Source organism: Manis pentadactyla, chromosome 8 (genome assembly GCF_030020395.1).
Source record: "Manis pentadactyla isolate mManPen7 chromosome 8, mManPen7.hap1, whole genome shotgun sequence".
Taxonomy (NCBI): domain Eukaryota; kingdom Metazoa; phylum Chordata; class Mammalia; order Pholidota; family Manidae; genus Manis; species Manis pentadactyla.
In genome coordinates this window covers 129,661,733-129,685,442 of record NC_080026.1, presented here as the reverse complement: position 1 = coordinate 129,685,442, position 23,710 = coordinate 129,661,733, and the positions used below count along the sequence as shown (strand labels likewise).

General features: G+C 42.8%; 1 protein-coding gene and 1 long non-coding RNA gene across 3 annotated transcripts in view; one reads left to right on the top strand and one right to left on the bottom strand.

The window, feature by feature from the left end:
• INPP5F (inositol polyphosphate-5-phosphatase F) overlaps positions 1 to 3,695 on the bottom strand; it is an 85,855-nt gene extending 82,160 nt beyond the window's left edge. The window contains exon 1 of the mRNA XM_036898700.2: positions 3,472 to 3,695. Within this exon, the coding sequence (XP_036754595.2) occupies positions 3,472 to 3,568 (97 nt within the window). The 5' untranslated portion in view covers positions 3,569 to 3,695. The remainder of the gene's footprint in view (positions 1 to 3,471) is intronic.
• A 215-nt stretch (positions 3,696 to 3,910) lies between these two features.
• The window catches only part of LOC118919286 (uncharacterized), a 49,111-nt gene continuing 29,311 nt past the window's right edge, over positions 3,911 to 23,710 (top strand). Inside the window, exons 1-2 of one of the 2 annotated variants that reach the window (XR_005027440.2) lie at positions 3,911 to 4,320; positions 4,986 to 5,140. This is a non-coding gene — a long non-coding RNA (uncharacterized LOC118919286). The remainder of the gene's footprint in view (positions 4,321 to 4,985; positions 5,141 to 23,710) is intronic. The other variant, XR_008999037.1, reaches the window with a different exon arrangement.

Below are 23,710 nucleotides of genomic sequence, written 5' to 3'. Positions count from 1 at the left end.
ATTACTGAATGTTTACACTGTTTAACATTTTCCCTGGTAGAGAATAAAATAAACACCTGATTATTTTTCTCTAATCGTCATTCCCTTGCAAGACATGAGCATCCACGAAAAAGCCTGTGTATAAATACAGTCTACTCAGTACCCTTGAAGAAACAGAAACATTAGAAAAACATAACTCAACTGTTTAGCTAGAAGAAGTTGAAAAACATTAAACAATGTTGAAGAAAATAAGGAATACTACCTCAGAGATTCAAAAAAAAAGGTGATGCTAAACCAGATAGAAAATAACACAAGTGGAAATGCACCTTTTCTCATATTTATTTTCTCACCCAGCTGGACAGAGATTTTCCACCCCAATTAGAAGATATTCAAATCAGGATCCAAAATGAGTAATAAGCATAACACAACAATCTATGTTTATGGCAGTCATATTACTGAGACAACACTTGGACTTGAATTTAATTTATCTCAACTCAACCAAAAATGCCTTCTTCCTCCTAAGCCCAGAGATCCCAAGGTAAGTGTAGTCCTTACCTTGGAGGATGCACTCTCCACTAGGGAAGAAGCAAGTAAACTATTATTACATGATGTAGTAAGGGCTACACCCAAAGTGTGTACTAAGTTTATAAAGCACCTGGAACAAAATACAGATGACCAAAAATCTTGCCCCAGGAATGCGAGCTAGGGTGAGCACAGGGTGAGCTGGGTCCTCCCAAATAAACGAGGCAGGAAAAGGAGCTGACAGTAACAAACATTCCAGGCTAAGGAAATGGTCTTTTTAAACTTAAATATCAATACTGATTCTTCTGATGTCTCTAGGAAAAAGAAAAATCTTGCTTCGGTTTCTCAGTACAGGCAAAAACCATTAATGCCAGCAGGCTTTTTTGGTTTTATAATACTGTCCTTTGGAAAAGAAGACCTGGTCAGTAATCTATTCAGTTGAATAACCAATAGGACACCACATAAGATTTTAAATGCTGTCATTACAAACAATAGCAAAACTTTCACAAAAGCAGAGGAAAAAGATTCAATAAAATGAAGAGAATTTTAAATGCTATAGAAAAAGATCTGAAAAGCACTTATCTAATTAAAGAACCATTATTGATAGACGTTCTTTAGAAAGGATCTTGAGTACTGGATCAGAAAAACCATTTCGTAAAGTCAAGTGCATGGGATACTTCATTCACTGGCTACACTTGAACACTGAAGCTCAAAACAAGCTGTTACTTCTGAAACATAATGACCTCTTCCTTCTTCTAGATTTTTGGTGTATTTCAGACTGTGGTCTGCTAACCCCTAAGTGAGATAAACTTTAACTGCAAAGACTACAATCATTTTCTTCAGAAAAAAGTTTTTAAATTTGCCTTCTGATCTGGACTTTGAACAGATAAACAGTCATTCAAAACACATGACTTAATCCAAAATCTAGGCCCCGGTTACTTTGTGAATATTTCTGGAAGGCTTAAGCCTAAAGCTCATCCACCTTCTTTAGTCAAAAGTATAGGTTTAAGCATCCCTCCACTAGCCAGCATCCAATGATGTTGACTTACTTCACTTGAGGGGAGTAATTTATCCCCAAGCAATCACTGGGATTGGAGTTTCCCATCAATAAACCAACACAAACCAGCAGAATGACAAATAATCTATTTAAGACCCCTCCTATTCAGGATTCCTGTGACCTCACCTCATTCCATTCAATTCCACCAGCTTGGTTCATTTCCGTCCATCTTAAAAGCTGAGAGAAAAGAGAGACTAGCCCTAGAAACGGAGTCAACCAAGTCCACCCTATTTATATGTGTCTCAATTCTCTGCCCAAATACACAGGTGACCTCCTAGCGATTTCCTGAGTTTTTATGAACACATTAACTCTTGTCCTCCAAGACCGGCACTGAACATTTTAAAAAATGGTATTATTTTAAATGCATTTTCATTACAAACAAGGACTAAGAAGCCCAACTCTCCTTTTAAACTGAGGAAAGAGGCACAGAAAAGTGTGGTCTGATGAGTTGGAGATGATTTTAAGTTTAACCCCTTATCTGTAATGCTTAACCCCTTACAAACTGAAGAGTTGACTCTTTAGACAGCCTGGGGAATCTTGCAATCTAACTTCAAGCTGCACTTGAGTTCCCTACTCAAACTGGGGGCAGGGGTAGGCAAATGGTCAAATCAGGAAAAAGAAAAGAGAAGACTGGCCAAAATTAGCCTATCTCCAACAACTTTTGTCCTAAAATCATCAAGAACCTTATCTGGGTGTAGTAGTTTCTCCTCCATTCCGAATAGAGGATATAAAATGTAATAGCAAGAAAATACACCAAAAATCTACAAAAAAATAAGTTCTCCTTCATTGTTCTAGACACTAGCAAACCTCTACTCTCTGTGACCTTGAGCAAGTTAATCAACCTTTTACACCTGTCTCCTCACCTGAAAAGAGAATAGCACGACCTAGTTTGTAAGGTTGTTGTGGGATTGGGAATTACATATCAAGGAAAAGATCCTTGGAAACCATCCTATAAACAATAATTGCTCTCATAAGAAAAGCTCATTTAGACCTTTTATACTTTTCAATTTATACCATGGATTGGCCAGACCCGCAGGGTATCTAGATTACATACAAGAATCACAAATAAATTTGAAATGATATGGCAATTTATTTGAAGAACCCTATTCTCTCACTTCTAAAGTGAAAGATCGCTGCGGTGATTAGGAAAAAGGACTGGCGATCTGAAAGGGGAGGCAGAGGCCTCATAACGGAAACCGCCCCAGACTGGCAGCTCTCTGAAGGCAGCGACTGCTCTATTTTACTCACCATTAGTTTTCCTAACGCAAACTAATTGTTTCCTAAGCATCTCACACCAGCTTACAAGACACCCAGATATGGATCCGCAAACATCCTGTATCGCACAATACCGAGGCACACAAAAATGCTGAAAGTTTACATTACAATGCAGTTTAATTGTAAGAATAAAATGAAAGAAAAGGCACCTAAATAGGGTTCCTATGAAGTGACCAGCATGAAGTCACGCCTTTAATAATAAGGGACCAGAAACATACAAATGTCACAGAGAGTGTAGCTCCGGCAGAACTTCCCACAGAACTGGCGCGATCACTCTGGCCCGAGATCGGGATTCGAACCCAGAACTTGTCGCGAAGGACTTGCCGCAGGCCACTCCAGGACTGAAGAGGCCTTTAAGGCCAGGCGCGCCTCGCCCGAACTTTCCGGTGGGCGCCGGCGCGGGTCGGGACCGCTCCCCAGGGCAGCAGAGCGGACCCCGAGGCGGAGGCGCGCTGCTGGCGACGAGGGGCGCCGGCCCTTTGTCCCCGCGGAGGGGTCGGGTGGAGGCGAGCCCCCTCGCTTCGGGGAATGATGACAGTTCGCGCGCCCGCCCGCCCGAGCCGCAGGCGCCGCCCGGCCGCGCCCCCTCCGCGCCCCCCGCCTGGCCCGGCCCCGCGGGCCCGCGCCGCCGGCCTCACCCGGTCGCAGCTGGAGGCTGCCGTCGCGGCGGCTGCACCACAGCGCGCGCTCGCCCTGCTGCAGGATGTAGTGGTCCTTGGCTTGGAAGAGCTCCATGCCGGCCCCGGGCGCCGAGGGAGGCGGCGACGGCCCGGGCGCGCCCGCGCCTCCGCGGCACCGCGGCCCCGGCGGCGGCGCGCGGGCGGTCCTGGTCGCCCAGGGCCGCCAGAGCCCGCGCCTCGGGGAACAGCTGGCGAAGGGAAAGCCCGGCGCGCCGGAGGAGAACGCGCCCGAGCGACGGCGGCGGCGGCCTTGGGGGCCTCTCCCGGCCCCTCCCCTTGCCCGGCCCACCGCCTCCGCCCCGGCCCCGCCCCCGCCCCTGGCTGGCTCCTCTCCCGGCTGCTCCAGGCCCCTCCTCCCGCCTCTTCCGGTTCGCGCCCCTTCCTGCCCTTTCCCGCAGGCTTCGCCTGCAGCTTCTCCCGGGTCCTCCTCCCGGCCCCTCCCCCAGGCTCCTCCTCTCCGCCCCGCCGTCCCCGCCGGCCGGGCCCACCTCTCCGCCCTGAGAGGCCGCTGGCGGAACCCGGGCGCGCCTGAGCCAGGCCGTCCGCCCTCCTCCCGTGCGGCCTATGGAGCAGAAGCTCTTCCGTAGGGCCTCCCCTCCTGCGCTGAAGGGTTAGCCGTTCCTTCACCTGCCCTGAGGAAAGCCCGGCCCGCTGCCTAAGTCCAGCCTGAAGCGCCCTCCTCCCCGGGCCTGAGCTGCCCGCAGAGACCCAGACTGGGCGAGCCGGGAAATGCGACCGAAGGGGCCGGGCTGCGGCAGGTCTAGCCCCAACCAGGCTCTCCACCGACTGGCGGCATCTTCTGTTTGGGTATTTCCCCTTAGAACCCTTATGACGTTTTTAACAACAGCAGGCATTCAATAAATGCACATCAACTAGGAGCATATAACAATAGAAAATACAAAAATATTGCACAGGGTTCTAAGTAGCAGGGAGAAGTGAGCAAAGTTCAGAAGATACTGTGTCCCGAATTGAGCAGGATGAGTCTGAGAAGTCTGTAAAATAAGTTAATAATGAAGTGGAAGGATCTACTCTAATAAGGATAAGATGGCTGGAGAACCTGTTGTGCAAGGACGAAGCCCTCCCGAGTACATTTGAGCTTTCTACCTTGAAAGCCCAGGTGGCATCTTGAACAGAACGGGGCTTGGGAGTCTGCCACCCAGGTCCAAAACCAGCTCCCGGTATGACCTAGTTATGTGGTCTTGAGACTGTCTCTGGCCTCAGATGGTGGTTGAACCGAATGATTTTTAATTACATTTCCAGTTTTATAAATCAGTGAGTCTTTCTACTCCTATCTCCTATATTCTCTAATACCTTAACAGGAAAGGAAAGGAAAAAAATAGATGAGGTTAGGAGACAAGAAAGGAGAGGCAGTGCTTTCAACCTGATAAAATAAAAGTGAGAGGAAAGCAGGAAGGAATTCCACATTACTAATTATTCCAGCCCACACTGATTTCTTGGTTGAATTTCCACAGCACAGAAAGTCCCATGATGACAAAATGTCCTGGAATCTCTGCTAAGTACCATGCCTTCTAGGCTATCCAAACACGTCAACATTAAGGTCAAGAGGCATGATTACTGTATCAAATCTCTGTGATGTGACTTGGGCACAGAAGATAATGGAGATAAGGTAATGAGGTTCAGTGAAACCATCAGTTTTATTTATTACTGAGTTCTGCCATATGTTGATTTTACTTAGCAAAAATGAATAGATAATGAGAAAATCCTAAGACAGTATGTCCTGAAAATTATTTCAATACTTTTTAATGACTCATGCCAGATGTGGAGTAAACAATGCTACTGTAACTGTTTTAAAACAATTCATTAGACAATTAAAACTTTCCCTGATGTTTTGAATGGCTAGTTCCAACCCTAGCTACCTGTTAGAATCACCTGGGGAGTTTTTCAAACATAGCAATACTTAGCCCCAGACCAATTAACCCAGATTGAGGTGGGACTCTGGCATCAGTATTTTTTTTCTCAACTCCCCTGACGGTTTTAATGTGCAGCCAGGATTAAGCACCACTATTTTAAATGAAATTAATTGGAAAAATCTGCCTGACAGCAAGCAGCTTAGCAGAAACCAGCAGTCAATCATTAACTAATACTATTGTATGGAGTTGGTTACCTATAAATCCACAGTTAACAAGCAGAGTCCTTAGGAAAGAGAAAACCTGAAGGAAACATGCTTCTAGAATCTTTCTGACCCAGACACACACTGTTCTTTCCCTCTTCCCCTAAATGCAGGCTTGGCTTTGGAGTAGGCAGAGCCCTGGCCTGGCTGAGCAGAATGAGTGAAGTGAGTAAATACTTGGTCCTAGGTGACATCATGTCCCCAGTCTCCTGCCACAGCTGCCTTGCCTTGATCCTGTTATATAGACTTCTGAACCTCAGACCCTGCTCGCCTGCCAGGTGCTCCTGACCTTGCAGCTTCTCCACTCCCTGGCTGACCTCCCCTTGGCTTTGAGGCTACCTGACACATTCATCACTCTCTTCCAGCTTCCTAATTTAAGGCCTTCCCACCCTTGAATGGTTTTACTCAGGTTTTAGTAGAAAGTTCATGTGATGCTGTTTTTTTCAAACATGAATGACCATAATGTGTATGATATATCATCTTTTACATATATGGCATATTTACACTAACTGTATTCACCAGGGAGCTAGGTTCTGGCCAGTTTTGTGTGATCTCAGTCGTTACATAATCTTTTAGTCTCAGTTTATATATTTATTAAGAGAGATGATCACTTCCAGTCCTGAAATCAATGAATGTGAGGAAATGTGTGCACATATTTACACCTACACAAATAATGATGACAAATGACTCAACTCTGATTATCCATTTGGCCTTCAATGTCAGGTTTGACTCAGATTTGCAGGTTCTGATTAGTGTCCAGTGTCTTCTGGTGAAATTTGACTTTTAACATCATATCCTGTCCACTTGTCCACAGTCTTTGTGTTGTTTTGTCTATGAGAACTTTCTTCAGTCTTGTTTGTGTATGAGAAGTCCCCCAAAGGGGGAATTTTTTTATATATGTATTCTGACTGCCAGGAGGCTGCTAATTTTGTAAGTCAGCAGTCAGGGCAGTTAAGGGCCCAAGAGACTTGCAAGCCAGCTTTTTACATTTGACCAATCATTAGCCCATTTGTCATGGATTTGTCTGCTGGTAAACTTGCGCTACCTCTTTCCTTAACTTAAGGACAATTGGAAATTGTAACAACCATTTCGGAGCACTGTGACATTGTAAGGAATCTACGGTGACCTTGCCTGGGCTGAAACCCTCAGCATGACAAACATATATATAGTTGCTTATTTGAGAAGAATCACAGAACAAAAAGGGAGAACCACTCAGGAAAGTGTCACATTGGTCTAAAAGAAAGAGATCACTTTGTTCAATGGAGAAGACCATCTTTCCTTCATTTCTATACTGCAGAGGATTAAAAAGTACTGGCTTTTTAGTTGTATGGCATGATAAAATTGTCACAGACCCAAGTTACTGTTTTAACCAGCTATAATAATTCTATCATGTGTGAGAGGGAGAAAATGGAATGTGTTTTTTGCATCTAATCTCCTTCCTGAGGGAATATAGTGAGCCTTTTACAGTAGTAATTTCATATTTGTCTAAAGCCCGTTGTCTCTCACTTCCTTTGTTATGCATTTACTGTTCAATTAAAAACCAAAAAAGAAGTTTAAAAAATTAGTTCTAAATAAGCTAATTTGAAAAAAATGTCCAAGGTATATTTTTAAATAGAAAAGTCCAACTTGCAGCATAGTGTTTGAAGTATCCCATTTGGGTTTTTAAAAGGGGAGACTGGGAGAGATACTATGTTTTTATAAGCCCAGAACATTTCTGAAACAAAACATAACAAAGTGGAGTTACCCCTGGGAATGAAAATGGAGGGGTCAGGGTGTGGCAGTGGAAGTGAAGCAAGAACCAATGGAGGGTAGAAACTTTTCCTTTTCACTTTATATTCCTATACACTGTTGACTTTTTTTTTTAAACCATGTGCTTTTTTTTCTTTTATTATTTTGTTATCATTAATCTACAATTACATGAAGAACATTATGTTTACTAGGGTCCCCCCTTCACCAAGTCCCCCCGACAAACCCCATTACAGAAACTGTCCATCAGCAAAGTAAGATGTTGTAGAATCACTACTTGTCTTCTCTGTGCAGCACAGCCCTCCCCTTGCCCCTCCCCCACATTATAGATGCTAATCGTAATGCCCCCTTTCTTTTTCCCTGCCCTTATCCCTCCCTTCCCACCCATTCTCCTCAGTCTCTTTCCCTTTGGTAACTGTTAGTCCATTCTTGGGTTCTGTGATTCTGCTGCTGTTTTGTTCCTTCAGCTTTTCTTTGTTCTTATACTCCACAGATGAGTGAAATCATTTGGTATTTGTCTTTCTCCGCCTGGCTTATTTCACTTAGCATAATACCCTCTAGCTCCATCCACGTTGTTGCAAATGGTAGGATTTGTTTTCTTCTTATGGCTGAGTAATATTCCATTGTGTATATGTACCACATCTTCTTTATCCATTCATCTACTGATGGACATTTAGGTTGCTTCGTATCTTGGCTATTGTAAATAGTGCAGCAATAAACATAGGGGTGCATCTGTCTTTTTCAAACTGGAGTGCTGCATTCTTGGGGTAAATTCCTAGAAGTGGAATTCCTGGGTCAAATGGTATTTCTATTTTGAGGAACCTCCATACTGCTTTCCACAGTGGTTGAACTAATTTACATTCCCACCAGCAGTACAGGAGGGTTCCCCTTTCTCCACAACCTCACCAACATTTGTTGTTTATCTTTTGGATGGTAGCCATCCTTACTGGTGTGAGATGATATCTCATTGTGGTTTTAATTTGCATTTCTCTGATGACAAGCCATGTGGAGCATCTTTTCATGTGTCTGTTGACCATCTGAATTTCTTCTTTAAAGAACTGTCTATTCAGCTCCTCTGCCCAATTTTTAATTAGGTTATTTGCTTTTTGTTTGTTGAGGTGTGTGAGCTCTTTATATATTTTGGATGTCAACCCTTTATCGGATCTGTCATTTACGAATATATTCTCCCATACTGTAGGGTACCTTTTTGTTCTACTGATGGCGTCCTTTGCTGTACAGAAGCTTTTCAGCTTGATGTAGTCCCACTTGTTCATTTTTGCTTTTGTTTCCCTTGCCCGGGGAGATATGTTCATGAAGAAGTCGCTCATGTTTATGTCCAAGAGATTTTTGCCTATGTTTTTTTCTAAGAGTTTTCTGGTTTCATGACTCACATTCAGGTCTTTGATCCATTTTGAATTTATTTTGTGTATGGGATTAGACAGTGATCCAGTTTCATTCTCTTACATGTAGCTGTCCAGTTTTGCCAGCACCATCTGTTGAAGGGACTGTTATTTCCTCATTGTATGTCCATGGCTCCTTTATCGTATATTAATTGACCATATATGTTTGGGTTAATGTCTGGAGTCTCTATTCTGTTCCACTGGTCTGTGGCTCTGTTCTTGTGCCAGTACCAAATTGTCTTGATTACTGTGGCTTTGTAGTAGAGCTTGAAGTTGGGGAGTGAGATCCCCCCCACTTTATTCTTCCTTCTCAGGATTGCTTTGGCTCTTCGGGATCTTTGGTGTTTCCATATGAATTTTTGAACAATGTGCTTTTAATGCTTTAAATTTTTTAAAAACCTAGTTAAATGTGTGTGTGTGTGTGTGTGTGTGTGTGTGTGTGTGTGTGTGTAGAACTCATTCTTCTACCACACACACAAACATATTTTTAGGTAATTTATTACCCAAATATCAAGGACCTTTTGTCTTTATAAGTCAGGAGTCCAAGGCATAGCTCTTTTTATTCTTCATACACTGCTTAATATTTTTGAGCTTTCCCAACACCTTAAAATGCTGTCAAAGCAAGGTATAGTTAAGTATATAAGCCATTTTTCTGCACTATATACTCTTTTAGATTGAGTATAAGGAGCAGGATTTTTTCCTTAACATCTTTTCTGAGCCGTGGCAACAGCAGTGGCTTTTCTTGCTCTCTGCTGATTCCAGGTCTCAGGCGGATGGCTTGGGGCCTGTACCATCTTAAATCAATAAATTGTCAAATATGCCTTCTGTTGGATAATCTTGTTAGTGATTTTTCAAAGAATATTTTGTACTGCAATTTTGTACTGCACCAGAAAACAATGGGTGGGGGTTGCTCCTGTGCAAACATGGTGTATCCTTGGAAAAGCTGCCCACTAGATTTTAAACTTATTGTTTCATCTCCTGGTTAAAGAAAAATAACACCTCTCAGTGCTTCACCATTTTTTGAGAGCAGCATGTAGTGACAAGGAAATGCAGGGTTTTGGTTATCCTAATACTGCTCATCCTTCTCTCTCAGTATTAACAGCAATCCTTCAGTGAGCCTGAAGGGTGTGTGGCCCCTGACTGGATAGGCAGGGGAGGGGGTACATAGCTGGGGGAGTAAACTATGGAATGTGATTTGCGAAGTCTCCAGGATTATGTTTTTAAGGTGGCTCCTGATGGGTAACCAGAGACCAGCTGCAGATGTGGCAAATATATTTTCAAAATCTGGCTCTCTAATTTTAGGATGGAGATGCTGTTACTGCTTCTCCACTATGGCAGGATGCCGACATTTCAGTTGCATGTAAGTGTATGTCATTCCTCACAATTGATCTTCTGTTGAGGACTTAATCAAGTAGAGATTCTAGGTTGCAGGGGTTATGCTTACAAAGCTACAACCCAAAGGACTCAGTCCTGGGCAGCCCTGAAGTTAAAAAATCCATCCCATGCAATTAAAAAATTAAAGGGAACTGCCAGCCCTTTATATTTCTCAAATACTATAAAGCCTCTGTAGGCCTTTTTTCAATCTTCTTCTCACCATTGTCCTCATACAGCACAGATACTCCCATACCTCTCCTCTCCAGACACCTTCCCCTTTTTTTAGCTCTTTGCTGTGAAATCTGACGGTGCACCAGGGCTGTTTCCCCTGGAAAGGCCTGGCCCTCTGAGGGTAAGGAGAAAAGCTCTCCAGCTGTGGGGGTAGGAGGCAGGCTGGGGACGCTCAGACATTAACAGTCTATCCCATTTTTCAGCTTGAGCGTATTTCTCCCCTAGGATTCACCAAGACTATTTTCATTTTGAATGCCCTATAAACAATTTTATTTGGGCCCTTACATTCAAAGGCCGAGGACTAGCACTGGACTTTTCTTCCCTTATCATCATTAGAACTCGAGTGTCTGGCTCAGAGGAGGACAGTGAATTTTGGGGACGCAGATAATCTGCTCTGGATCTGAAGGCATTTCCCAAAGCATCACCAATCCCTTGTTTTCTGTTGACTGGCCTATTTGGAGGAAATTACTTGTTGTTCTGCCTGTCCAGGTTGGAGCTGAGAAATCCACAAGGGATGGAGAGAGACAGGAAGGATTAGTGTGAGAGGCAGGCTGTTTAGAAGAATTCTCCTGTCTTGTTCTCCCACTGCCTACCCCAGCGCTGGTAGGAAGCTGGTAGGGGTTACCCACCACCAACCCCCATCAGTGCAGACCAGTGCCGAGCCCTGGGTCTGGGCCACCTGTCCTATGAACATAAACCACATGTACTCGGGGAAATCTCCCAAATCTCCAAGGTCAGTTTCCCTTATGTAAAATTTGGATAAAATATACAATTTTTTCACAAGTTTCTTGTTCAGATTACATAAAGTCAGGTCTTTGAAAAAGTATTCTAAATTATAAAGTGTTATAGGAATGTTATTTTATAATTTTTTTAAAGTCTAGTTTATGTGTAAAGTTTTCCCCTGTAGGTCTCAAGATTATTAGATTCCTAACATGCTAAATACACATATATAAATATGTATATATGTTACATTCACTTATATGATTCAGATGCTTTTAGCTCAGATCACATCAGTGTGGAATAGTAATAGATATTAATCGTATAACCAGAAGGTAGCTGTTGTCCTTGATTCCCAGTCAGGGACAAAGGATTCGCCCTGAGGCTAAGAAACTTAAGCTTCAAGACTTGGATTTCATTCAAAGCCCTGGGCCTAATTCTGTCTTTATGATTTGGTATTCTTCTTTCTGAAGAGGACCCTCCATATTTTAAAAAGCTTCAGGTGCCACAAACATTTCTTCCAACACTAGCATAAAAGAACATTCTGTGCTTTCACGTTCCAGGAGAATTTTGTGCCTGCCCTTTGTCTCCTCTTAGTTTGCCCTTCCCTCTGTGATCACACTGTGTATCATTTTAGCCCCTCCCCTTTCTAAACTCAGATATTCTTCCTGATACCTCCAATCCACGATTCATGTATCTGGGTCAACAGTCATGTAGCTGGGTGAACACACACACACACACACACACACACTCTGTCTCTCACTCAGTCACTTCTATCAAGGGATAAATTTGGAGATCAGAAATAACATGTCCATTATAGCACCATTCATCCCAAATGACTCAGAGCTATTCCCAGTTACTGAGGAGCCCATACAGTTAAAATGGAGCAAGGAAGATTTCTTTGATTCATTAATGCTAGGGTTATAGTATTTCCAGGAGTGATTCCAAAGTACTACCAATAGGAAGAAAGTGTTTTCATCATCTAGATATTAGACTATGTTGTCTTTGGAGGAAATGTAACACTCCTTGTGGCAAGGTGTGCTTGCCTTGGGTGATTCAGAAGGAACCTGTCTGCTGCTATTCCTGGTCTGGGAACTCCCTGGAAGCAAGCAAGGCACCGCAGTCCCCCATCAACTCATAGGAACCCAAGCTCACTGCCCACTAGACACACACACACACACACATACACACTCTCACTCAAAGCCAACAGGCAAACATCTTCAGGTACCTCTGATGCCTGAAGGTAAATACTTGGGGAGAGAGAGGGCAGGTCCCACTCTGTTGGAAGGGCTGGAATTTTCAAAATAGAGATTGGGAGACATCAGACTGGGAGGGGGATTAAAAGAGGGCAAAAAACAGACTAAAAAATGGGAGTATAGAACTGAAGAGACTGCTAGTGTCCATCCAGAATATTCTCTGAAGGCCTGAACTGAGAGGCCTTGCCCTCCCAATGAATGAGGAAAAGTAAGTTAGATGAAGGCAAAACTTCCAGCCTCTTGGACTGTTTTAAGTTGCTTAACTGACATTTCAATTCAAGCGCAGTTGAAACCCATGTAGCTGCTGAACAAAGGCCCTCAAAGGTATCAGACCCTAAAGGCTGGAGCCTGTAAATGTTACCTTATATGAAAAAAGTGTCTTTGCAGATAAAATTAAGGATTCTATCCTGGATTATTCAGGTGGTCTCTAAATACAATCCTATGTAGCCTTATAAGAAGGAGGCTGAGGAATCTTAAAAGTTCTTATTAAAAAAAAATGTGTAATTATATGGTGATGAACATTAACTAAACTTATTATGATCATTTCCTAGTATATACCTTTATCAAATCATTAGTGTACACCTGAACTAATATGGTGTTATACATAAATTATATCTCAATTTAAAAATAAAAAGTATGGAGGAGATTTTACACTCACAGAGAAGGTGATCTGAAGACAGAACAGAGACTCAAAGGTGGAAGTGATACGTCCACAAGCCCAAGAATGCTGGCAGCCATGAGCAGCTCAAGGCGAGGAACTATTTCTGTCCTAGAGCTTCTGGAGGGAGCAGGACCCTGCTGACACCTTGATTTTGGACCAGTGAGTCTGATCTTTGTAGCTTCCGAACAGTAAGAGATAAAAGTGTGTTGTTTTAAGTCACCCCAGGAAACTAATGCAGCCCCCATTAGAATTCTGCAGGTGTTTGGGCTGGCGAAGATTGGCGGCGATGGGCAGCAGCGCCTGCTGATCATCAGCTGCAGCTGTGATTACTTGTGCTCCCTAGTGGAGAGGATCTGTTGTGCCAGGACCCTCCCAAACTCCGCCACACAGATCACCATGAACTTGGTGACTTAAACAACAGAAATTTTTCTGTCACAGTTCTGGAGGCCAGAAGTATAAAATCAAGGTGTTGTCATCTGCCTCCTTGTGGAGTCTGGGAGGAGAATCTGTTCCGTGCCTCTCTCCTACCTTTTGGTGCCTTCTATGATTCTTGGCTCCTGGCTGCATTCCTGCAGTCTCTCTCTGCCTCTCTCCTTCAGGGATCTACACATGGCCTGCCTTCCTTACTGTGTCTCTGCGTATCTTCTCCTTTTCTGTCTCTTAAAAGGATGAGGTGATTGGATTTAGGGCCCACCCGAATCCATGATGATCTTATTGAGAGCGCCTTAAGTTAATTACATCTGAAAGACCCATTTCCTGTTTCCTATTCACAGGCACTGAGTGTTAGGGACTTGGACATATTCTTTGGGGGGACACTTTTCAACCCACTAAGGGACCAACAGTCTTCCCTTCCCCTGGGCTGGGGGATAATAGAGGACTCCAGCAATAATCTAGCCTAATGGGACTCAGTAAGGTACAGCAACTTGCCTAGGAACAGGCAGCAAATGTCTGATAGAACCCAACCTTGGAATTTCTAATCCAGCAAGATTCACTCCACGTCACCTACCCTCACAATAATTCCCTGCCTATGAATGATGCTATTTCAATCAGCTTCAAGTATACACCTCACAAATCTTCACGTGATACCTCTGGCAGAAAAGACAAACATACCATACATTAAATATGAAAACCAGGGATTCATATTTCATGTTAACATCTGAAAGGTTTAAGAAAATATTACTTATCTTCCTGTACCTGCAACTAAATGATAATTCTTCTCATGAAGAGAAAGATTTCTCAAAAGGTAGCTGGTTTTGCATCCCAAAGCAGCTATTCTGATTTTTCAGAATGTATAAGATTCTTTACACTAGAAGTATTACAGTCAAGTCACAGTTTATGAGACATTCTCTAGTGCTCCTTATATGTATTATCTTATCTGAGACAACAGATACCCTCAAGATGTCCTCATGGAATTTGAGTCAGTGGTTTCCATTTATCATGTGTTCGAAAAGAAGGGGACAACTATTTCTGAAGGCCAGTGTCAGACACTTTACCATGTACATAATCCCACAGGATTGATATCTCTCACTGGAACGTGTAGCTACTGTAGGGCATGTAGAAGCCACAGAGCACTTGTCAAGCACTGTGCTTGTCCCTGCCCTGCTCACTTCCTGTATCAGCTTCTTGGGGCTACTGAAATCAGGCCCCACAAACTGGGTGCCTTGCAACCATGGAAACCTATTCTCATGCAATTCTGGAGGCTAGAAGTCCTAAACAAAGGTGGTAGCAGGCCCATGCTCTCTCTGAAGGCTGTGGGGAAGGATCCCTCCTTGCCTCTTCATAGCTTCTGGTGACTTCTGGCAGTCCTTGACATTTCTTGGCTTGCAGCTGCATCACTCCAGTCTTCACCCCCATTGTCACACGGCCTTTCCGCCTCTCTGTCTGTGGTCTCTTCTGTTCTTTTTATAAGGACTCTAGTCATATTGGATTTAGGGCCCACCCTAATCCAGCATGACATCATCTTAACAACTGATTACATCTGCAAAAAGCCCTGTTTCCAAATAAGCTCATAATCACAGGTTCCTCAGGGACATCAATTTGGAGGGGGAACATAATTAAACCAAGTACTCTTGCCCAAGGGAGATTTGTAGGTCTCTTTGGATGGCCTGATTTTCTTTTCCTGCCCCTCTTAATAAGCCAATTCCTCATGTCACTCAGAAAGCAAAAGCCATATAAAGAGTAATAGACGTCTGAACAAGAGAACTGTATTGTTTCCTTTTGTTGCTAGAGACTACATATTTATTTACTCTTAAGGAAACGTAAAACATCAGCCATCAGGGAATCAAGTATGACAGTATTAGGCAGAAAAATAGATATAAGCAGGGTGGAAAGAGAAAAAGGCCAGGGAAGTCCACTAAAAAGACCCAAAATTAATCAATTAAAGCTCAGAAAGCCAGGAGCAACTTGGCCTGGAATGTTTGAATATTCCCCAGATAAGGGAGGGTACCTCAGTATAGCCCATGTCTTTACTGTGTTAATCATACAGGCCCAGCCATAAACAACATAGTAAAAGGCAGGAAGGATTCCATCTCAAAGATTGCATTTTAATACCCAGGAAAATGAGAAGATACTTAACTTACACTTTAGCAAACAGACAATAACTCAGCCTGTAAGACTCAATGGCTTTATTCCGGTCTGCGCTTCCCCCCCAGTGAGGAGACGAAGGCTACAGCAGATCGATGCAACAAGCAAGAGGTTTATTGTTATTCCAGCTAGATGGGGTCTAAGTGTCTGCCCGACACAGCGGGTTTCAACAAGGACTTCGAGCACTCAGAGCTAAGGGTTTATAGAGCATTTTCAAAGCACTTAACTCATAGTAATTTTCTACAGTTATACATTATTCTTGCAAGACATACATCCTGGGGTTAGGCAAGAGCAAGATAAGACTATTTTTCAATTGCCCGACGCAGCGGGTCTCAACAAGCCCACCTTGGGGGCTGGACAGGCAGTCTGATACGCTCCCAGACCAAGATGCCGCCGGTATCCCAGGGAGAAAACAGAGCAGGAACTTCCTTGTGTTAAGTTAATTCTAAGTATTCAAAGACCACTTAATAAGTCTACACCCCCAGCCCTTAGTCACATTCCTAAAGAATCCTTAAAAGGGGGAACCCCCAACCTTTCGGGGTGCTCCTCTCTCTGATGTTGCCCGCACTTCCTAAGTGTGTAACCTTTTAACTTTAAACTCTCTCTTTTCATCCTTTCAGGGGGTGCTCCTCTCTCTGCTGTCGCCCACACTTTCTAAGTGTGTAACCTTTTAATATTAAACTTTCTCTCCAAACCTTTCAGGGTGCCTCTCCTTGCTGAGGTGGCCTGTACTTTTTCTCTCTTTAAGTAACTTTAAATAAAACTTTTACTCTGGCTTCACTACTGTGTCTCTGTCCTTCAATTCTTTGTCGCGGCAGGGACAAGGACTGACGGGGACAAGGACTGAGGGAAATACACAATGCTCCCCAAACAGCAGCAACCAAATCACTCCCATGTGACTCCTCACAGCTGTCTCCATCTGTTCCAGGAGTATGCGTTGTTACCCACACTGCTCCCCCTTCCTCCCTTCAAGAAGGGTCCCATCTCTGCCAGCCAGCCTTGAGCTTTCAGAGTTTTACCAAGTAGACCTCCACACCAATGGTTCCTCCGTGCATCCTTCTCCATGCCCCACTGTAACAACTCCAGGGAGCAAATATGTTCCCAGCCCAGGGCAAGTTACCTTTGAAGCCAAAATCAGTCAAAGGAAGAAACAAAGTAAAAGAAACCTGTTTGTTGCTTACAAGCAGTTGTCCACTTCTGCTCACCTGTATCTCTCACGACCAGACTGTGAAAAGGGACCCCATCCTGGTCCTGGTATGCCCTGGCTCCCCCCACCCTTATAATCACCTATTGATATGGAGATGTACTTCTCTCCACCCCTTGGAAACAGCTATTGATATGGAGATGCACTAAGGCCTGGAGAGAGATTCTGGAAATACTGCAGTTTTACCCACCCCTTCCTACTGCCCCTCCAGCTGAGCTCCAAGGCAGGGAAGGACTGTATTAGCAGGTCAGACTGCCACAACAAAGTGCCACTGATTGGGTGGCTTAGACAACAGATATTTCCTCACAGTTCTGGGGACTGGAATTCCAAGATCAAGGTGTTATCAGGGTTGATTTCTTCTGAGGCCTCTCTCCTTGCAGTTGGCCGCCACCTCGCTGTGCCCTCACACAATTGTCTCTCTGTCATGTGTTGTCTGTGTCCTAATCCCCTCCTCTTATAAGGACATGGGTCATATGGGATTAGGGCCTACCCATATAGCCTCATTGTACTTTAATACCTGTTGAAAGGCCCTATCTCCAAATACAGTCATAGTCTGAGGAATTCAATATAAGAATTTTGGGGGACACAGTTCAGCCAATAGCACCAGCCAAATATCTCATCATCAGCCCACCTACCCTTCTCTCTTCCCATCATCCCCTACCCATCCTTGGGGTCCATCCTATAAGACGTAGAACCTTTTCTCCAACCATGTGAAATAATATAGACACATCTAAACCAGATACTTACAACAATCTACCCATGATAGATACATTCAGTAAAGTTCTTGGGTAAATGAGAATACTATGAAAAATGATCATCTTAGACACAGATGGCAAATATTTTATTAACTGAGGAAATGGAAAAAAACAGAGTTGAAAATTAGTTCCATTATTAACCTAATCGAAAACAACAGGTTTTCTGTATGCTAAAAATAGCACCAAGCATCTGAATGAGCAAGATGACTAAGACTAATCATGGGTTTAAAAAAAAATCTTAAAAACCTCAATAACAACTAACACCTAATGTGAGAAAATGTTGTCTTCTTAAGTCACAAAAAAAAAAAACATCAACATTGGGCAATAAAACAGTTTAAATTTCAGAGACAGAATGAGAGCCAAAGGGTGTGTGCATAGAAAAATAAAATCAAACAGCTTTTCATGTTTTTCTCTAGGGTTTAAGGAAAAAGAACATTGATAATGCTCTAGAGAAGGGTTAAACACTGAAGCCGGAAATAAGCATGCAAAAGTCCCCAATACCGGGACAAAGCATCCCTCTTTCAACAGGCAAAACAATACCTTTTTTGGAGTTAGAAAGTATGAGACCAGAGAGCTTATCACTAATAATGATATAATTAAGCAACGATGTTTTTCACGTCTCAGCTCAGTGTCAGTTACAGGTTCTATGTGACTCGATGTAGTAGTGAGAGATGCAAACAACAGAAAGCAGGGGGCCAACAGGGTTTATATCAATTTCACAAATTATAATAAACCCACAGTTCCAAGTATGCATTCCATTTACACTTATCTCCACAACCTAACAAGTAAGAGAATATATTAAACCAAAATAGCCTTCTTTGCAACAAGTCTTTGAATGGATTGAGATAAGCAGCTGAGTTCCTGATAGAATATTGGAAAAATAACACCTTTGTGTAGGTGTAGTATCACCGATGACATCAGAACAAGAATTACTGTCAGGTACCAAACAGAAGATGTCTTGAGGGAAAAAATATAATGAGATCTGAAGCACGGAAAGTCTATTAAGAAAAATAAGCAGGAGGCCAAGGAAGGTAATAATGCTACCTCTGATCTTCCACAGCAGCCTCTGTAGAGCTCAAAATAATTAAAAGCCATATTTTTATTCTGAGACAGCAGGAAGTAAATATCAATACTGGTTATGGATAATGTGGGTGGTGCTCGGGTTCTCCTAGCAGTATCTCCAGTCCTGAATGGGGCAGCTTGGAAGAGGACATCAAGAGAGTGTCTCTCTTCTTCCTAGGATCTTCCCAACTCAGTCATCGGAAAGTGTCCTCATCCAAATATATATTGTTTTAATATAAAAATGCCATGTGTTAAGAATTATATTTAAAATTTCCATCAGAAATAAATCTCAATGCTATTAAGCACAAGAATTAGTCCTATTCCACAGACTGAAATAAGGGAGGGTACAGGAGATGTGATCATTTGGTCAGTGTGTTAGTTTCCTAGGGCTGCTACAACGCATTATCACACACTGAGGGGCTTAAAACAATATAAATTTATTCTTTCACAGTTTTGAAATCTAGAAGTACAAAATCAAGGGCTTGGAGGTCCACGTTCCCTTGGAAGACTTTAGAGGAGAATCCTTCCTTGCCTCTTCCAGTGTCTGGTGGTTGCTGGCAATTCTTGGCTTATAGACACATCACTCCAATTTCTGTCTCCATTGTTACTTGGTATCCATGTCCAGATCTTCCTCTTATTATAAAGACACCAGACATTGGATTAGGGCTCCAGTATGACCCCATCTTAACTTGCAAAAGCCCTATTTCCACATAAGGTCACAAGTACTGGGGTGAAGACTTGCACATTTGTTTTGAGGGGGATACAGTTAAACCCACAACAGTCAATATAAGAACAAGATATTGCTATCTAGGGGTAAAAATATTCAAAACCACCAAAGGCCATGTCTCTCTGAGCAAAAAGGGAGATAATACCGTGTTTACCCGTGAAATGGCCCAGAGTCTCTTTCTGAAAAGCTCTCTCTAGATTCATGATTCTATGACTTGAAATGTGTTTGTCCTACACAATCTATAATGTCTCGTGACTTTTCCATTACAAAATTTTCACATTCCCATCCCTAAAGCTGGTAACAATGTTTTTCAAGGGAAATTTCTTCCAAAATGAGATGGTCTGCTCTAAACAATTCATCTATTCTTTAGAAGGAAAGAAGAATGTCTATAGTGGGAAAAACATATAATAAGAATAATTAACATTTTTTAGTTTCCATTCTTCATAAGACCGGTAGGCACCATCAGGCTACTTAATATAATGGACACAACCATCCTCATTTAGGGACTTGGATGATGAGAGACAGACCACAGAAGGAACTTGCCAAGGTCTCACAGGCCCTAAGAGGGTAAAGGATCAACTACAGACAGATGCAGCATATTTCTGACCTCAACAGCAAGACAACTGGGGCTAGAGGTGGGGACAGAGGATGGGGTGCGAAAAGCCAGAAATAGAATAAGCTTCCTTCCTTCACTCTGTACTAAGCAATGGTTTGTTTAGGAGCTGCTGTCTCTGTGCAGTGCTGCCTCTGACCCACCAATAGCATCAGAATAAGCCACTCATACAACACCCTACAACAGAGGCCCAATGTCCTGTCAGTCAGGTGACTGTGAGCTAAACATTATTCTCCTCATCTGTAGCATGCTTTGTTGCAAGGCTGGAGGAAATCATGAAATGTAATCATTCTTTCAAAGTCTGAAGGAGAAAACCAACAAAACTGAGTGATTCATTCCTGAGTGATCCCCTTGTGTCATTTTACCCCACAGCATTCTTTTCCACCTTTTCCTTAAAAAACATTTATTCACTCAATAACTACTATGTGCTAATTTTGACAAGATATCAGCTCTTCCTTTTTCTTTGTAATTACTAAACCCTATAGAGGCAAGGGATAATAACTCCTGAAGATTTCATCTTAATGCAAGAGCAATATAAATAACCAGATTTCTTTTTTCTCTTCAGGCTTTAATATGAAATTTCATATGATTTATCTTTTCAATTGCAAGAGAACATTTAACCTTCCATTTCCTCCTTTTAACCTTGCGTTACTTTACCCCTTCACTTTCTACTGTTCCGAATTATTTTATATTACCTTCTTTACCCTTGGAATTTTCCTTTTCCTTTATTTTCTTTTTTCTTCCTCCAAATAGTTTCCTAACTGCCCCAGGTGTTTGATTCTCTTTTCCTTGTGGTTTTCTCTAGAATCATAAAAGCATAGAATACACAGGAAAAGGGACTTTCAGTTAGTTTCACAGCATCATTTTACAGATTAAGGGCCAAGGCCCAGGGAATTTAAGGAATTTGCCTAAATTGATGCAGTAATTTGTGGAAGTACCCAGCCCTAGAATCCAGATGTCTTGATTGTCTTGACACAGCACTGATTCCTTCTTTGTACCTAATTCCACATTCATATAGGAAATGTTCATATCCCTCCCCTGCTTGCTGATCTCTTATGCTGTGCAGTAATGTCAAATCATAGGCTCTAGGTCATCAAGAACAGATTTAGAGAATTTATTCTGGTGTTTAAAATTTTTGAGAAGTCATTCCTGGGTGGGTGGCAGGCAGATTTCATAAAAGTCTGTGAAATGTGGCATCCATGTAATTTAATTTGACTAAAAAAGAGAAAATACAAAGAAAAGAAGAAAAGAAAAATAGGGAACCTATAAAATTGTTAAGAAACAAAAAGGAAGTGAAGTTATACACCTCAAAAATGTACTTGTGGTATACTCACAAATGTCCCTTGTGGGCACAATTTAATAATAAAACATTAAGGTCCTAGGTCAACTAAGTCATTATAATCAACAGAGGAAAGATGATGTTTCCATTAACTAGAGTGGGACCATGTTTGTCAAATGTTGTGTCCCCACCCACAGTCTTCACAGTTCTTGAAGCATCATAAATGCTCCATGCACTTTGTCTAATCAATGTTGATTGAGATGTTACTAGCTTAGCTTGAGACAAGTGCCTATTCATATTTCAATAATATGGTCCCTGGGGGAGGGTCCCACCACCCTGCAGCCCCTGTCATGAGCAGGGCTGGCAGTCACCCACAAGCACTCGCCAGCAGACTGCACAGGGCATGCCCTGATGAATGGCTTGAATGGTTAGGGTGTGGATTCAAAGACCCGAAATAATAATAACATGAACAAGAGAGAACAGTCTTTTCCCCTCCTTTGAGCAGCTGCATATAGGCACTTCAGAATTTGTATAATAGGTGTAATGGGTTGAATAATGTCTCCCAAAAATTCATGTCCACATGGAACCTCAGAATGTAACCTTATTTGGAAATAGGGTCCTTGTGGATGTAATTAGTGAAGGATCTCAAGAGAAATCATCCTTGATTTAGGACAGGCCCTAAATCCAATAACTGGCGTCTTTATAAGAAGAGGAGACAGAGAAGAAGGTCATGTGGACACGGAAGCGGAAATTAGACAGATGCAACTACAAGCCACCAGAAGCTGGAAGATGCAGGGAAGGATTCGTCCTTAGGGTCTTCAGAGGGAGCATGACCTTCACCTTGATTTCAGACTTCTAGTCTCCAGAACTGTGAGAGAATAAATTTCTGTTGTTTTAAGTCACACAGTTAGTGATGATTTGTTATAGCAGCTCCAGGAAACTAATAAAATATTTCTCCAGGCATCCGGGACCCAGGCTACTCCCAGCTTCCTTTGCACTATTCCAAGAAGGTGGTCCTCATCATCATGGTCCAAGATGCATCTCCAGTCTTCATAGTAGAATGGGAAAGAGAGAAAAAGGCACTCACACCCCTTTTAAGTACACACCTTGTAAAACCCATTACCTCCACCTTTATCCCAAAGCAACATTCAGCACAAAGGATGTGAAGAAATAATCTTTACTCTGGGTGGCCAAAAGCTCAGCTAAAATTTAGGTTTCTGTTGCCAAGGACAAGCAGGAGAAAAGATGTTGGGAGACAAGTAACAGTCTCTACCCTTATGATGGAATTAATTCTAAAGTTTTTTTTTCAACTTCCTAACATTTTATGTTTTAACAAAAAGATCAAGGGAAGACTTCTAGAGATTTTACTGGACCTAGATGTTGAACGATGGAAGGGGAAGTAAAGAAAACCAGTGGGAAGGGCGTTCCAGGCTGTAAGGTGGCCTGAGCAAGCACAATGGGACCTTAGCTTAAATTGATCTCTTCAGGAAAGCCTTCCCTGGCTCCCAAATTAGGTTCTCTCCCTGTGTCTCACTCCATGCAACCCACGTTCTCCTTTGTAGCACTCTCTATGCTTGTTCAAGTCTGTTGACCTAGTCAAGGAAAACTTGTTAAGTGCAGAGATCACATCTCTCTTAATCACCGGCCATGTCCCCAGCACTTGGCTCAGTACCCAGCACACAGTAGGTGCTTAATAAATATTTGTGATTGAATGAACTCAGGAACTAAGGCAGGAGGTTAAAAGCCTCAGCAAGATCAGTGACACAGATCAGAGGTGCCTGGGGTTCTGAGCTGCCCTGGAGTGGGCTGGAATGAGACTGACCAGAGACTGTGCAGAGAATTTCTGAGGAATCAGGCAGTGGGGGGTAGGGTGGGCGGGTACTACTTTTTAAAGCACAGATTTGCCTTAGAATAGTTAATAGGGTATTGGTGTACAGGATTTCCTCCTTTATAAAATAGAAACGATACATATTTGACAGGGTTGTTTGGAGACTGCAGTGAGATATCAGTGTGTGGCTCTGGAAGGTACTCAGTAAACAGTAGTTATTTCGGAGGAGGGAAGAGGCAGGGGTCCATAATCAGTACACTCATTTATCTGGCAAATATTTGGAGAGGGCCAAGTGAGTTGGTGAGATAGTAACTCACCCTCACCCTCTCCACAGTGGTGATTCCACAACCAGTAGAATCAACGTCCAAGGATTTCTAGCCAAATGGGAAGCTGAAATCCAACCTTCATGCAAAGCTCCAGTAAAAGCTAGATTTGAACATGCTTAAATCTACACTTAGGGAGATATAGTCTTCCTCTCTCTCCACTGAACTAAATGGGTAAGACCCACAGGCAAAAGTCACTAGACCTACCCCCTAGTTACAGTACAGATGCTGGGAAAGAGAATGACAGATCCCCACTTCCCCATCCTGGGAGCCCCCACCCACATCCGTCAAGGCGTGCTAACCACAC